General features: G+C 38.3%; 1 protein-coding gene across 3 annotated transcripts in view; it reads left to right on the forward strand.

Moving 5' to 3' along the window:
* The first annotated feature begins 207 nt into the window (after window positions 1-207).
* The window catches only part of slc41a2b (solute carrier family 41 member 2b), a 28,918-nt gene continuing 12,291 nt past the window's right edge, over window positions 208-16,834 (forward strand). The window contains exons 1-8 of one of the 3 annotated variants that reach the window (XM_055190549.2): window positions 208-342; window positions 1,151-1,757; window positions 2,131-2,238; window positions 4,303-4,374; window positions 5,804-5,948; window positions 6,029-6,175; window positions 11,459-11,606; window positions 11,690-11,769. In XM_055190549.2, the coding sequence (XP_055046524.1) occupies window positions 1,263-1,757; window positions 2,131-2,238; window positions 4,303-4,374; window positions 5,804-5,948; window positions 6,029-6,175; window positions 11,459-11,606; window positions 11,690-11,769 (1,195 nt within the window). In that variant the 5' untranslated portion in view covers window positions 208-342; window positions 1,151-1,262. Of the gene's footprint in view, window positions 440-953; window positions 1,044-1,150; window positions 1,758-2,130; window positions 2,239-4,302; window positions 4,375-5,803; window positions 5,949-6,028; window positions 6,176-11,458; window positions 11,607-11,689; window positions 11,770-16,834 lie in introns of those variants that run through there. The other 2 variants (XM_055190550.2, XM_073873491.1) reach the window with 2 other exon arrangements.

Genomic DNA, 16,834 nt, shown 5'->3' on the forward strand with positions numbered 1-16,834 from the left:
TATAATTTGTAGTATCATTTTTGTTGTTAATTTATTTTTACATTATTTTTATTAATGTATTTACTATTACATGATGTATTCCTGCATTTATTTATTTCTGTATGTATTATTTATACTTAAGTTATTTTTATTTCTGTATGTATTATTTATACTTAAGTTATTTTTTTTGTCCTACAAGGAAAACAACGCAGGCCTACTTTAAAACGCAAGATTCAGTATCGGACCTTTATTTTGAAATGTACGTGGCTGTCGCAGTGCACGGCAGTGATGACGCGCCGCTGCTGTCATAGCGCCAGTGTCGCGTTTAGGGAAGAAGCGGAACTCGCATCCAGGAATCTCTCGGTAAATACATTCCGATACAATCATTTATCCTCCAGAGAGCTCAGAAACATCTTTTACAGATTAGATTACAAATTGGTTTCATTTGACAACAGTATGAGTAAGTGTAACAAGTGTGTGTGTTAGGGCAGCTGGAAAATATGCTTTAATGGGTCGAGATTATTTCAATGCATAATATATATCCTGTGGTAATTATTTAAACCTTATAAACTTTTTAAACTTTACAAAATCTGGCATATTTAGACTCACATATCTAGTTTCAAAACAACCTATCCTCTCTACGGCATCAGATTCATATCAGTTAGTCAAATGAAGTATGTATACTTTTGTTTTCAGTAAAAGACTTTTAGTCATCATCGTTTATTGTTTTAAGCGACGGTGTGTTTGTGAAATGTGTTTGTTTACCTACTTCAGTTTTAGTTAGGTTGGTCATCTACCGGTGCTAAATGTATGCTATGCTTCTTGTTTACAAAGTCCACCTACATTCTTTATATTGTATTTACATTGCTTACTGTTGACTTCTTATAATGCGTTATAACACTCAGGTGTGTTTTTGCATTTTGTTAAATGTATTGTTAACTGTCATGTCCTATTTCAGATGAGATTATTGGATACAGTGAGTTACCTTTTCCCATTACACATTTACTATTTTAAAAAAGTGGGACGTGTCATCTCCAAGTGTGTGTTCAGTAATTGATGTTTAGGTAATTGATGCATATAGACTGTACTAAGCACAGATGACAGGCACATAATGATAGTGATATTTAAGTCTAATGCACAACAAACCTTTTCCCTTTATGCTTTCCTACAGTCGCTGCGGTGCTACAACTTCAACAAAGTTATGGACACCTGTCTATTTTAGTGATCCACTGCTCTTCCCGAAGTCCCGAGGGCCATGAGCCCACCTAACTTTAGTCTACAATATGAGCCTTCGAACCATAGGGGGCGCTGTGCTCAGCTCCCTGGGACCTAGTCTGGCGGCTCAGGCCGGGGGAGCCTGGAGTTCTCTCTCTTTAAGACCCATACCCTCCATGCTTCAGACCATGGTACCTTCCGGTTACACTGCCCTACAGGAGGAACGACTGGCCATGGTAGACCTCGGCACGCCCAAACCGGAGTCCCTAAAGAACGGCTTGCACCGTGAGTCTCGGCGCCACTCGGACCGAGGCGGGCGAACGTCCATCAGCCTGTCTGATCCGGGAGAGGGCAGATATGAGGAGACTGAACCCATGCTGCCCGAATGTAGGGTTTCAGGAGAGGAAGCTGACGAAGAGGAGAGCGAGGAAGAAGGGCAGCAGCAGGCAGCCAGAAACATGCCCAAAGAGTCGCTCCTGGCCATGGTGCTGCAGATACTGGTGCCATTCCTCCTGGCTGGCTTTGGGACGGTGTCGGCCGGAGTTGTACTGGATATAGTACAGGTGAGATTCAGAAGGCACTTATTGGTAAATCAGGATTGCATATTGCCATAAGACTACATGGGGAAAAGATAAGACCTATTTCAGAATTAGCTTGTTGTTTATATTTAGGAATAGGGATTTGTTTAGTATTTATACCAAAGTTAACCCATCTTACATTGGTGTTATTGACATGAAGACATCTCAAATCGCATGCATCCACAGACTTTTAGCGAAGGTGGGACATGATCCATATTTAGGCATCACAAAATAAAAACTTGGACGTGGGCTGCTTTGATTGGACACAGTAAGCAGCCACCCGTGGAGACATCATCAAGTTGGGTTTTTACAGGAACAAGCACTGCTTACATTCTCTCATATCTCCTTTACTTCTCAGCATTGGGAAGCATTTAAGAACATCACTGAGATCTTCATCCTGGTTCCTGCTCTCCTGGGTTTAAAAGGAAACCTGGAGATGACTCTCGCGTCCAGACTTTCCACAGCGGTTAGTATCAATACACGTCACGTGACATCCTTACACACACAATGTTTTTAAAACACCACCTACTGTTTTCACAATATTATTGTAATATTTCACCTAGAGATCAGAAATGATGTCATTTTGTTGCACCAACACCTGTAATTTTTTCACTTGGCGACAACTGTCAGTCTTTTTAAGTGTTGAACAAACACAGGCGGTGATGCGGTTTATGATGAGATCTGAGCTTGTTTCGGGCAGGCTGACACCTGTCAGGGCCTGGCAATCATATCTACTCTTTCTGTAAATGATATATGTGTAGTTTAATAAACAGCTAGCTAGACTGTTATTATGGTTATGACTCTATAGGCGTTTCAGTATATCTGAGCGAGGAATGCAAACACACACAGGCCGTTGAGACAACATGAAACCTTGAAAATGAAGTCTTGAATGTCTCTGGTCTTGCACACAAAATGAATGTTTCCAAAATAGCTTTTTGTTACTGATGATGTAGTAAAGGCCATGTGGGTGTGTTTTGCCAAATTAGGATGCTAATCTCCATAAATAGATCAAGTTAAATGATGCGTTTTATGTTGTCTTAAATTAATTTAAAAAATGTAATCTTCACAAGCTCAACTAACTTGACTCTTGGCCGTTCCTCTGGATGACTCTGAAGTCTCGGCTGCTATCTGCTGACTGAGTGATTATATTTTTTGGTAGCTAGTGTTTTCTCACCCCTCTGGCTGGGATTGCAGGGCTCAGAGGGGCTTCAACCCACTCAGTTCGAAGTCTAGAGTTCTTATGGCAAATGTGTCGTCCCCTCTCGAGGTGGAGAAAATAAACAAACCCTGCTGGTGTGGAGTCAGAGTCTTTCTGTTCGCCCTCACACAGCTGGAGGAAACTGAGCTGCTCTCTGCTCCTCAAACGTATCTCTCATACACACTGCTGTTTCACGTTTATTTTTGTTTTCTTAAAGCAAACATACTTGCGCACACATTGTATTAGCTCATAGTGGAATCGGCCGTCTTGTTATGCAGTGGGCAGAGATGTATTTCGAACTCAAAAGGTTGTTATCTTGTTCTCAGATGACGGTTCATCCTTAAATGTGCAGCTGCTTTTCATGATCGCATGAGCTGTCTTACTTTTCTCATGATGCACCATTTGGTTAAAATTTTCTTTAATTGCTGAAAATCAATATTTAAACTATTTATTTATTTTATTTAAAGTAGTGATGCACCGATGTATCGGCCTCCGATATTTATCGGACGATTTTTGATGAATTGTTTATTAATTAACCGCATAAAGGCAATGAATTGCATGTCTGTTGTTCAATTAAAATGATTTAATGTTCTGGTGTGCACTATACTTAAGCACCGACAGAAAACCTATGTTGAGCTGGCTCAAACGTCTTGGACAATAAAAGAAAACAGTGGGGGAAAAGAAGTCCAACTTTTTTTGAAGTAGCAATCGGTATCTGCCAGAAGTTGTCTGTTTAAATCGGTATCGGCCCAAAAAATCGTATCGGTGCATCCCTAATTTAAGGGTCCACTGTGTAGATTTTTAGCGGCACCTAATGGTGAGATTGTGAATTGCAACCAACAGCTCAGTCCACAGCTCACCCCTCTTTTATAAAAAGCATAGAGAAGCTACAGTACGGTAGTCGCCACAGGACAAACATGCCATCGTCTGAGACGTAGTGACGAAAAACGCTCTGTAGAGCAGTTTGTCCATTTATAGCTACTGTTTAAAGATGGCGACTTCCAAGTGAGGGGACCCGCGGTGTATGTAGATAAAAACGACTAATTTTAAGGTAATAAAATTTAAAATTATGTAAGGTCTTTACACCACTGATAATATAGTTATGTATATTATATTGCATTTCTGTCCTGAGATCTTTTTTAAAAGTAACACAATGCACCTTTATTATTTGCTTTATAAAGCTGTACCATTTTTAGTACCTTATAGAGTACCAAGTACCATAATTGTACCATTTGATACCATCAGTGTACTATGGTGCCTCCACACACAATAGATTTCTGTTAAAGAAATGCAGATGAGAACAAGTTTATTCTTCAATTCTTTTGTCTTTAGGTGAATGTGGGGAAAATGGACTCACCCATAGAGAAATGGAATCTCATTATTGGAAACTTGGCACTGAAACAGGTGAGAGATTTCTTGAGGTTGTTTCCCATTCAAATATTTACACTCTTGCTTTATACTGTATTTAAAAAAGCAAATGCAGGATAATTAAACAGTAGCTTTAAATACACACATTACATTTATCCATGTGCCTTTAAAGGGCACCTATTATGCAAAATTCATGGACATAAATGTGTATTGGCAGTGTGTGAACACAACCACACTACAAAAAAATCCAGCATTCTTTTTTTAATCCCCATTAAACTAAAGCAGTCTCATTAGACATGCCATTTTGATTCTCTTGTTAATGTAACATCACAGAAACAAAGCCCCGCCCACAGTCACTGACTGACTGGTTAAATTTTACCCAAAAGCTTTTCTAAATGTATTTGTTAGCACGCTATAGCACTAATGCGGCTAAAGATGCTATTGTCTCATACTGTATTCACAGGAATCAGATTAATTTTTAACCAAAAGCTCTCACTGTCTGTTGGTAAGGGAGTGAAGGAGCTGTAGCTCATTTGCATTTAAAGGTACAGGCATGAGAACAGCGCTTTTTTGCTCCCACCTAAATAGGGGCATTTTGGATGTGCTATAATAAATGATCTGTGAGGTATTTTGAGCTGAAACTTCACAGACACACCTGATACTGAGATATTTCATCTTGTAAAAATGGGCATAATATGTGCCCTTTAAGTGATCTACAGTGCATTACAAGATAAAGCTATACATTTTGTCAGTTTATGTGTTTTCCCTGGCTATCGAATCCATGACCTTTGCACTGCTCAGCAATGCTCTACCAGTTGAGCTACAGGAACACTAAATACACACATAGTTATTTTGCATGAGAGTTTTTACTTAGAAATTAAACAAATATTTGATGATGTTGTCAAGTTTAAGCTTTAGAAATTCAAACCTGCTGTCACACATAATTGAACATGACACAGGAGTTAGTGAAACTGCTTCCGTTTTGTATTTTTATTTAATTACAAATTATTTAATCAGCGTAACAATTTGAGTGAACCAAAAATTAATATGGATTTAATAAGTCTTAATAATTTTGCTTTAATGACGGCATGCACATAAGCCGGCATGAACCTGATAGTCTGCTAACCTAGCATGATATGAGAAAGTAAAAAAACATCTTCTACTTTGAATAAAGGAAAGAATTGGACCTTGAGGACAAAGTTACCATAATCACACATTTGGTCACATTTGAATTGTGACCTAGAAATGGTGCAGAATTTTTAATACTGCTTTTTTATACAGCACATAATGAGCACATGTACACTTTGTAATGCACTGTAAGGTTAATTAAATGCATAAATAATTCTTTGTTTTTAAAATGGCATTATTAAAGGTGCGCCGGGTGCATTTGCTGTTTTCTACCACTATGAGATCTATATGTTTTATTATTCAAACTAATGCATACATGACATTACCCATCTTTCAGGTGCAGGCCACGGTTATTGGCTTCTTTGCAGCTGTAGCAGCTGTGGTACTTGGCTGGATTCCTGATGGAAAGTTCCAGTTCAATCACGCAGTGTTACTTTGTTCCAGTAGTGTAGCTACAGCCTTCATCGCATCTATGCTGCAGGGTATGAACTACAAATGAAGCTTTAATGCTCGTATATGTAGTGTTGCTCTAAATGCCTGTTGTTTATGTCGTCTAACGCAGGTATAATAATGGTGGGTGTGATCGTGGGCTCTAAGAAGACGGGCATCAACCCTGATAATGTAGCCACGCCTATTGCCGCCAGTTTTGGTGACCTCATCACGCTGGCCATCCTAGCCTGGATCAGCCAGGGCCTTTACAACTGTATAGGTAAGCAGACTAGGGAGGGCTCTGTTTTAAACCTTAGCGGTCTGTGGAAGTCATAAAGATGACTGAAATCTCCTACACTGGGTTCCCACAGGTCCTTAAAAATCTTTGAACGTTTGTGAATTAGAAAAAAATGCAAGACCCTGAAAAGTAAAAAAGACATACAAGTTTTTTATTTATTTATTTTGTGCAAGATGTTTTCTGGAAAAATGAAAAGATGACAACATAAAAAGTCTAAACTTTTTTATTGCACATGCCAAACTGTTAGTTTTGAATGCTTATATTTTCTGTATATGAATTTTGTCAGCGTTTTGGGCCATACCAAAATGCTTTTTTTGCATAGTTGTGTTTGACACATGAAAACTGTGCCAATTTATCTTACAAGGTACCACGATGTAACCTTGCCCTCACTTGAAAGGTGTCTTCACATTAAGTCTTTAAATTTGAGGGTATTGGACGTGAAAAATCCTTTAAAGTCCTTGAATTTGAAGTTAACCAAGGTGTGGGAACCCTGCTTGCAGTACTTTTAGTATTGTGCTTATCAGCATGCTAACATCACACCTATGGAGTCAACTTGTGCAGTTACAGTGAGGAAAATAAGTATTTGAACACCCTGCTATTTTGCAAGTTCTCCCACTTAGAAATCATTAAAAATCCAGAAATCACAATGTATGATTTATTTTAACTATTTATTTGTATGATACAGCTGCACGTAAGTATTTGAACACCTGTCTATCAGCTAGAATTCTGACCCTCAAAAACCTGTTAGTCTGCCTTTAAAATGTCCACCCTCTCTCCATTTATTATCCTCAATTAGATGCACCTGTTTGAGGTTGTTAGCTGCATAAAGACACCTGTCCACCCCATACAATCAGTAAGAATCCAACTACTAACATGGCCAAGACCAAAGAGCTGTCCAAAGACACTAGAGACAAAATTGTACACCTCCACAAGACTGGAAAGGGCTACGGGAAAATTGCCAAGCAGCTTGGTAAAAAAAGGTCCACTGTTTGAGCAATCATTAGAAAATGGAAGAAGCCAAACATGACTGTCAATCTCCCTCAGACTGGGGCTCCATGCAAGATCTCACCTCGTGGGGTCTTAATGATTTTAAGAAAGGTGAGAAATCAGCCCAGAACTACACGGGAGGAGCTGGTCAATGACCTGAAAAGAGCTGGGACCACCACTTCCAAGGTTACTGTTAGTAATACACCAAGATGTCATGCTTTTAAAATCATGCATGGCACGGAAGGTTCCCCTGCTTAAACCAGCACATGTCCAGGCCCGTCTTAAGTTTGCCAAAGACAATTTGGATGATCCAGAGGAGTTATGGGAGTAAGTCATGTGGTCAGATGAGACCAAAATATAACTTTTTGGTCATAATTCCACTGAACGTGTTTGGAGGAAGAAGAATGATGAGTACCATCCCGAGAACACCATCTCTACTGTGAAGCATAGGGGTGGTAGCATCATGCTTTGGGGGTGTTTTTCTGCACATGGGACAAGGCGACTGCACTGTATTAAGGAGCCACACAGCCAGGATAACAAAGGAGTGGCTCTGTAAGAAGCATATCAAGGTTCTGGCGTGGCCTAGACAGTCTCCAGACCTAAACCCAATAGAGAATCTTTGGAGGGAGCTCAAACTCCGTGTTTCTCATCGACATGCCAGAAACCTGACTGATCTAGAGAAGATCTGTGTGGAGGAGTGGGCCAAAAACCTGGTGAAAAGCTACAGGAAACGTTTGACCTCTGTAAATGCAAACAAAGGCTACTGTACCAAATATTAACATTGACTTTTTCAGGTGTTCAAATACTTATTTGCAGCTGTATCATACAAATAAATAGTTAAAAAATCATACATAGTGATTTCTGGATTTATTTTTTTAGATTATGTCTCTCACAGTGGACATGCACCTATGATGAGAATTTCAGACCCCTCCATGATTTCTAAGTGGGAGAACTAGAAAATAGCAAAATAGCAGGGTGTTCAAATCCTTTTTTTCCTCACTGTATAATAGGGAGCTCACATATTGTGTGGTATGCATGATGAGGCACTACTGGAAATATAAGGGCTTTTTTATTAGTTTTAAGTGTAAATACTTTAACAGGTGTGCTCCACAACATTAGATTCAATATAGGAATATATAAGGATTCAAAACCTACAGACTTTCACTTCCCCCATATGAATCCACTGTTTTTTATGACATCATTGTGCACTTCAGCTTCTTATCAGATTTCAGGCTGTGAGCTAAACTAAATGCTTTTGACCGTTTAAAAAGGAAGGAGACACTCAATAGGCCCTCCCTTACTTCCTGTTTCAGTGGAAATTATATTATGCATGAAACTAATTTTACTTTTCCCACAGATAAGGTGATACAGTTTGATAAAGCCAGGTCTCTACAGCAAATCACATGCCTATATTACCTATATTACACCACAAGAGGGCACAATTATCCCTTTACATTGGGTGATCCTTCACTTGTGTCCTGAGCAAAGGTTATTTAAATGGATATGTCAGAAGTTGTGTTGGAAGGCTGCCTTGTGAAATGAATTATTTGATTTAGGTCTGTTCTCTGTCTTAATAAAATGTGGTAACGGAAAGGTTTAAGTAAGCGTATCTTGTTGCAAGTGACAGCCGATGTGAGGTGTTTAAGTTATGGTAAAGCCGGGCCTTGGGGTTGATGTGTTTTATGGGTCAGGTCAGGCTGCTAATGAGTCTGCGTTTGGACAATAAGAGTGTTGTGACAGAGTTTATGACCTGCCTACAGGGTCTACACTTACACATTTTTATGAAACACACACACACACACACACAGGGCTCGCTATATCTTTTCTGTACAGAGACACACACACACCAGACATAAATAAAGATAAATACTTTTCAGTAGTAAATGACAAATTCCCTAACATCGTTTATGAGTTCCACAACAATTAAACTTCAGCTGTCTAGATGTTAAAACATAGCTAACGTCCTTCTCCTCTATCAGACACTCATAAATAGCACATCTCATTCCTCTTTCCCTCTCCTGTACTAAAACACACAAACATTAAAGTGTGAAAGTGGCTCGTGGGCCGCTCTGGCTGGCAGTCTGGTGTTTATATTGGTTTCATGGAGGTTAATGAGTCATTGTGATAAGTGGCACTCTGGCCCAGACTCAGCACCGGGCTCCTTTTTTAGCCTGACTTTCTCTGAGAGGTGAAGTAAGGTGAGGGCATGGCCGTGCCAAAACCATAGCGCCGTGCCAGCCAAGAGAAAGAGCAGCTTATGCCATCATTACTGTCATGACCATTTCAAATTAAATATAGACGCTGACTCGATTTTGGGATTTACTGTATTGGTTTGGGATGTAAGTTTGTGATAAGGGATGAGAATTAAAGCTCTTTTCGAGTCAGGCTGACATCAAAAGATTTGATCTGAATTTTGAAAAGATCATATTTTAGTCTTAATCTGCTTAAATCCAATTAGAGCCAGTGGGTAGAGGATTGTGGGCCACCATTTAACACAGATCTAGATCTCTCTGGAGCAGGGATTAAAAAATAGTCTGGTTTTGATACTTGTTATTTATTTCTAACTTAAATGAATCATTCAATAAATATACAGTGGCAAGAAAAAGTATTTGAACCTTTTGGAATTTAATGGTTTTCTGAATAAGGCTATTGACAAACATAATGGGGTCTATCATACGTCCAGCGCAATGCGTGACGCAAGTGTCTTTTGCTAGTATCAACCCGGCGCAATGATCATTTTCAAGTTTAGCGCCACGTTGTTTAAATAGCAAATGGATTTGCGCCTAATTGTGCGCCCATGGGCATTCTGGTCTGAAAACGAGGTGTGTTCAGGCGCAATCGTGGTCTAAAGTCAATGGCGCAATATTGTTTTTGGTATTTAATGAGCGCGTTCGTAATACGGGACAACAATGCGCGTTCGCTCACACACATGGATGCGCAGCAGCATAAAACCCTTTTTATAATATGAAAAATTAAAGGATTAAAATGCAAAAGATTATTATTGAGTCTCTTGGACATAAATGAGGACCGATTATGAGACGTTAGAGCTGCTTCACCTGTAGCCTTGTAAGTAATTAAATGTTCTGCTTTAAACAAATGCAAATATTGCATCTATTTTTAAATGTTTTTTTAAATGCTACCCCACGGATTTATTGTATATGATGTCTTTGTACCTGTGAATATTGTGAGATGAGAAACATTTTAAAGTAATGCTTTAAAAAACCCACGGCGCTGTCTGAATGCTGAAACGGCTTTCCGCACGTTTGTAAATTATTTATCTCCTGTTTGTTACAAATAAAGTATTTTTAGAGTACAATCCTTTTCTTGCGTACTTGTAAATAATTTTTTGATGATTTTGGATATCCATACATTTACAGCAGTTAAAAGCCTGCTATTTTTACTTCCTTTACTAAAAGAAAACGTCTTTTAAAGGTGCTCTAAGTGAATTCACGCGTTGTAGACCATAAAACATTTTTTGTTACATACAGCAAACATCTCCTCACTATCTGCTTGCTACCTGACCGCTGATCAAACTGTAAAAAAGCGATCTCTGTAGACAGCCCAGGCTCCACAAACGGCAATAACAACACAGTGGCCAAACCTAACACCACGAAACATAACAAAGTGTTCCAGCTAATAAACGACAAGAAGGACTTGGGGGTGGGGGTTTGGCGCATTCATGAAAGCACGGAAGGGAGGGGGAGGAGTTAGCTACGCTTCGTTTGTTTGAAAACAGTTCAAACATCAACAAAAAGTGACGTCGCACAGATTCGCTTAGAGCGCCTTTAAAGGTTTAATCCCAAAAAATAATTTCAATGCAAATGAAAACAACACAATTATTTAACATTCATTTTAAACTGGGTTTTTTTTCCTCTGCTTAGTTTTTCAGTTTACAAAGTTTGTCATCTAAATAGGGAATCGGCATGGCGCCAGCGCAACTGGCTTTTAAAGGAGATGAGAGATAAGACTATCATTGGTTTAATGCATGTTATGCCCAAAAACACACCCATTACTCATTACAAGAATAGGAACAACTCTTTTCGAACGTGCGCTCGGAGGAATCGGACATGCCCGTTTAGACTGTGTGCGCCATGCGCTGTAGACAATGCGCTTAGATCGTTAAAATAGAGCCCTCTATGTTTAAAAATAATAACACAAATAATTCTTATCTTTCAAGAGGGTGTTTTTGTGTGAATATTCATTAAAATAACTTTATACGCTATGACAGTTGGTGTGCGTCTTTGTATTTGTATTCACTGGTCACTCTCTCTTTCTCAGACTCACACCCATACGTGTCGTCTCTGGTTTGTGCCTTCTTCATGTGTCTGACCCCATTATGGATGGTCATCTCCTCTAAACACCCAGCCAGCCGTCAGCTGCTGTACTCCGGCTGGGAGCCGGTTATCACAGCCATGTTCATCAGCAGGTTAGACACTCACACGTATGTTAACTCATTCTTCCCATAAAACATACAAGCCCTTAAAATAAATGATCTTTTTCCGATTTTAGTATCGGTGGACTTATCCTGGACAAAACTGTGTCTGATCCCAACCTGGCTGGAATTGTGGTGTACACACCTGTTATCAATGGTAAGATTTTATTTCTTATAAAACATTTCTTGATTCTGATTGGTTATTGTAAATATGACTGGCCCACCCAACGATTCTGTGTGTATCATTGCGCAACACCCTTAGCGCACATAAACTGATTCTGTTGCAGTTCACAGTCAGTCAGGAACTATTTTCCCAGCGGAAGAAAGGCTTATATTGATTTTCCTGAAACAAAAGTTGCATTCATTTCCTTTATTTTGTACTTTATTATTTCTATTGTCTCGTAACCATTTCATAAAAGCAATATGGTACTTAAGGATAAGTCATGCCTGAAGGGTTTGCAGTAGACTCCTCTTTGCATTGTGCCTTTAGTGGTGACTTATTCACGATACAACGCAGACCTTATTGCTTACTTAAAAGAACAGTATGTAAGAAATGTATATCAATTAATCATAAATTGGCCCTGATATGTCACTAGACATTAAGAAATCATTTTCATTTTAAATACTTATATCACTCACAACAGTGATCTGGCCAGGATATTGTCATTTAAAAAAAGGAGTTGCAGCCCTCAACTGATGTTTATGTTGTCATGTTGTGTATTGGCCACCAGTTGTGTGATTGCAGTACCAGTTTTGACATACTGTTCCTTTAAAGCTTACACTTTGTGCATGAAGAGCTTTACTCCTGTAGTTCCATACTTATTTTCTTTTGTCACTTATACACTTTTATAGAGCATTATCGGTAGAAAATGTCCCAACCATTCATCAACCTCAGGTACTGAAATGACAGTGTGATGTTATTTGTGGTTTATAACAAACAGACAACAACTTTTGGACTGACACTAACATGAATTTACTTACTAAAGCAATCTGCTTTATCTGTATCACCAGCCCTTGACTCTGCTTTAAAGACTGTTCACATCACTCCTTTTTTATTCTGTGAAAGCATATACTGTTAAAATCACTCTTTCACTCTATGAATGACATTTATGGGTTAATAAATGATGACAGAGTTTTGATTTTGGTGAAACTGTGCCTTTAGGAATACACTATCCACAGTTAGTATGACACTCGATCTCTCCTAACACATCGCTGGAGAACTCTTGAAGTATATGGTCAATATTCTGAATAATAGGCTAAACGAAAATACCAATATGTCCATTTAACCCTGGCTGACTTGGTTCTTGTATTTTTGGATGTGTCCTAGAAGGTTTAAGCCTGTAAATCCTCAGTTTGTGAAGCTTTTACTTACAGTACCATCTTCGTGGCTATGGCAAGACTAACATGACGGTTGATGTTGTCATACACTTTTAGGCTGTTATTACCTGATAAAATGTCTATCATAATTTCACTTATTTAAAGCTGCACACGAGACCTCAGGGCAGATCTGTGGATGTGGCTTTTAATGAATGTTTTCCTTTTGAGATAAAGCTGAAGGATGGTAAAAGACTGAAATACAGCTGAAAGTGAGCAGGATTACTAGCCGCAGGACGTGTTTATTAATTGAACAAGTTTATCTCTTATGGTAATAGGAAAGGAAGCAGGACCACAAATAGCGATATGATTTTTAATTAAATCCCATTAACACTTTCCCTGCCAATGGGGAGTTATCTCGTCAATTAAAGGGATACTCCATCGTTTTTTCATATTAAACTATGTTATTACCTAAACTAAGAAGAGTTGATACATACCTCTATCATCTTCAATCGCTGTGGCGCGCGTTGACACTTTAATAGCACTTAGCTTAGCCCAGTTCATTCAATGGTACCAAACAGAGATGAAGTTAGATTACCAAACACATCAACGTTTTTCCAATCCTTTCTCACGCTGACTGACACATTTGAAGCGTGCACACAGGCACGCGACCCCGATATATACACTTAAAAATATCTGTTTTGACAATAATTAATGCAGATATAATCTGTTAAGTCTTAAGTTAATGTTTGATTAACTGTTGGGGAAAAATGTTTAATATGTAACATTAATTTAGATCCTTGCATTACAGTAGATCTTAAAACTATCTGTTTCTCAATCAAACAATAAAAGAAAGAATAAAATTAAACATATTAAAATTGATTTTTGACTTTGTGTTTGCCAACTCTATTAGTTTTACCAGTGAGTTTAAGGTATGGATGCAGTGATTTTGTTTTTGAACCTTAAAAATCTTTTCAAAATAATTTTTGCTGACTCCTTTACTAATAATAAACATACATTTGCATAAAGCATCCATATTTGTCCTTACCCATGTTGATTAGAGTATTAAAAACTTGAAAAATGTTAAGGTAAATATAGAACAGATAAAAATGTATGATTAAGTTGCGATTCATCGCGAGTTAACTCATGACAATTATGCGATTTAATCAAGAATTTTAATTTAAAAATATTTAAATTGATTGACAGCCCTAATATTTATAGAAGACATTTTTCTGGAAGGCATTAAAGGAATAGTCTACTCATTTTCAATATTAAAATATGTTATTACCTTAACTAAGAATTGTTGATACATCCCTCTATCATCTGTGTGCGTGCACGTAAGTGCTGGAGCGCGCTGCGACGCTTCGATAGCATTTAGCTTAATCCCATTCATTCAATGGTACCATTTAGAGATAAAGTTAGAAGTGACCAAACACATCAATGTTTTTCCTATTTAAGACGAGTAGTTATACGAGCAAGTTTGGTGGTACAAAATAAAACGTAGCGTTTTCTAAGCGGATTTAAAAGAGGAACTATATTTTATGGCGTAATAGCACTTTTGGGAGTACCTCGACTCGCCTGAAAAGTCCGCTCCCCTTCTCGCTCTCATAATGGGAGAGGGAGGGTGTTACTGCGCCGAGTCGAAGTACTCCCAAAAGTGCTATTAAGCCATAAAATGTAGTTCCTCTTTAACTCGTATAACTGCTCCTATAACTGCTCGTCTTAAACAAGAAAAACGTTGATGTGTTTGGTCACTTCTAACTTTATCTCTAAATGGTAGCATTGAGTGAATGGGGCTAAGCTAAATGCTATCGAAGTGTCGCAGCGCGCTCCAGCGCTTATGTGCACGCACACAGATGATAGAGGGATGTATAAACAATTCTTAGTTAAGGTAATAACATATTTTAATATTAAAAATGAGTAGACTATTCCTTTAAACTTTTGTGAAAATCATAAAGAATGCTGGCGCTGGCAACTTTCTTTAAAAACGCTGTTGGGGAGAGAGTTAATGAGGGACATTTATGTTGTTTGGAGGTGCACACCTGCATGCCGCACCAAACAGCTGTTTGAGTCTTTATGTGTGCATTAAAGGAGATTTTCAACATCAGAGCATATAAACACTTTAGATACCTTTGTCTCAGAATATGATGTTTTTACACCCAAATCTCAGAAAGGATTTATGAGGAGATGGGAGGAAAGGGTAAAAAAGACAGAGTGAGTAACATTGGCTTTTGTCGTTCATCTGCCGTAACAGGAAGTGAGTCAAAGATGAGCATATGTGCCAATTATGCACAGAGAAATAGTTTCTGTTTGCATAAATGGAGCAAAATGTTTACCTCCTTGCACCCCACTGAGAGTACAACATACAGAAATGATACATAAGGAAACGCCCCTTATGCTCATCCAGCCAATCATATTTGTAACCCACCCAGGTTGCAGTGTCTATATACATTAATCCTGCTATCATTTCCATTTCCTGTTGGCAGGCAAAGCTAAAGCTGGTTTTAAAGGAATAGCTGGCCAAGATATGAAACTTTTCTCATAGTTTACTCATCGTCATGGCATTACAAATGTATATGACTTTCTTTCTTCAGTTCAACACATTTGATTTTATATTAAAGTGCCATCATTTTGAGCTTTTTTAGTGGTTGATACATCACCCATGCATGGAAACACAATACAAATCACGGCAGAAACTTTAAATAAGGCGGCATCCTTATTACATTGGGTCTCATTGGTTCTCATGTGTCTTGTTACCCACTGTTATAAACACAATCCTAAAGGATTATTAGGAACACCTGTTCAATTTCTCTCTAATGCAATTATCTAATCAACCAATCACATTATGGTTTTTTGGCACACTTTAGGGCCCTTAGTGCCAATTGTGCATCATTTAAATGCCACGGCCTACCTGAGCATTGTTTCTGACCATGTCCATCCCTTTATGACCACCATGTACCATCTTCTGATGGCTACTTCCAGCATGATAATGCACCATGTCACAAAGCTCAAATCATTTCAAATTGGTTTCTTGAATATGACAATGAGTTCACTGTACTAAAATGGCCTCCACAGTCACCAGATCTCAACCCAATAGAGCATCTTTGGGATGTGGTGGAACGGGAGCTTCGTGCCCGGGATGTGCATCCCACAAATCTCCATCAACTGTAAGATGCTATCCTATCAATATGGGCCAACATTTCTAAAGAATGCTTTCAGCACCTTGTTGAATCAATGCCACGTAGAATTAAGGCAGTTCTGAAGGCGAGAGGGGGTCAAACACAGTATTAGCATGATGTTCCTAATAATCCTTTAGGTGAGTGTATGTTACCCTGGACCACAAAACCAGTCGTAAGTGGCACGAGTATATTTGTAGAAAAAGCTAAAAGTACATTGCACGGGTCAAAATTATAATTTTTTTATTTATGCCAAAAATCATTAGTATATAATGTAAAGATCATGTTCTATGAAGATATTTTGTAGATTTCCTACTGTAAATATATCAAAACTTTATTTTTGTGAGTGGATGTAGCCAAATCATGACCAAAATACACACTTTGCTTTGCTACCTTTGTATTTGCTACTATGTATACCTATTTAAATATGTGATTTGTGAAGTTCGTGAACTAGTGCACTTATTGTTTTTTATGAATAGTAATGAAAAGTGTATGAATAGCTAACTAAGCTCTAAATATTAATGATTTTCTTTGGCATATGTATCATTTTGTTTCAGAAGACATTAACCCAAGAGTCATTTGCTTTAATGATCGACATAATGTGCTTTTTTGAGCTTCGCCATATTAAAGATGATAACATGATTGCTTTTTAAAAGCCACCTATTATGCCCATTTTACAAGATGTAATATAAGTCTCAGGTGTGTCTATGAAGTTTCAGCTCAAAATACCTC

This window comes from Misgurnus anguillicaudatus, chromosome 1 (assembly GCF_027580225.2).
Source record: "Misgurnus anguillicaudatus chromosome 1, ASM2758022v2, whole genome shotgun sequence".
In the NCBI taxonomy this organism is placed as follows: Eukaryota; Metazoa; Chordata; class Actinopteri; order Cypriniformes; family Cobitidae; genus Misgurnus; species Misgurnus anguillicaudatus.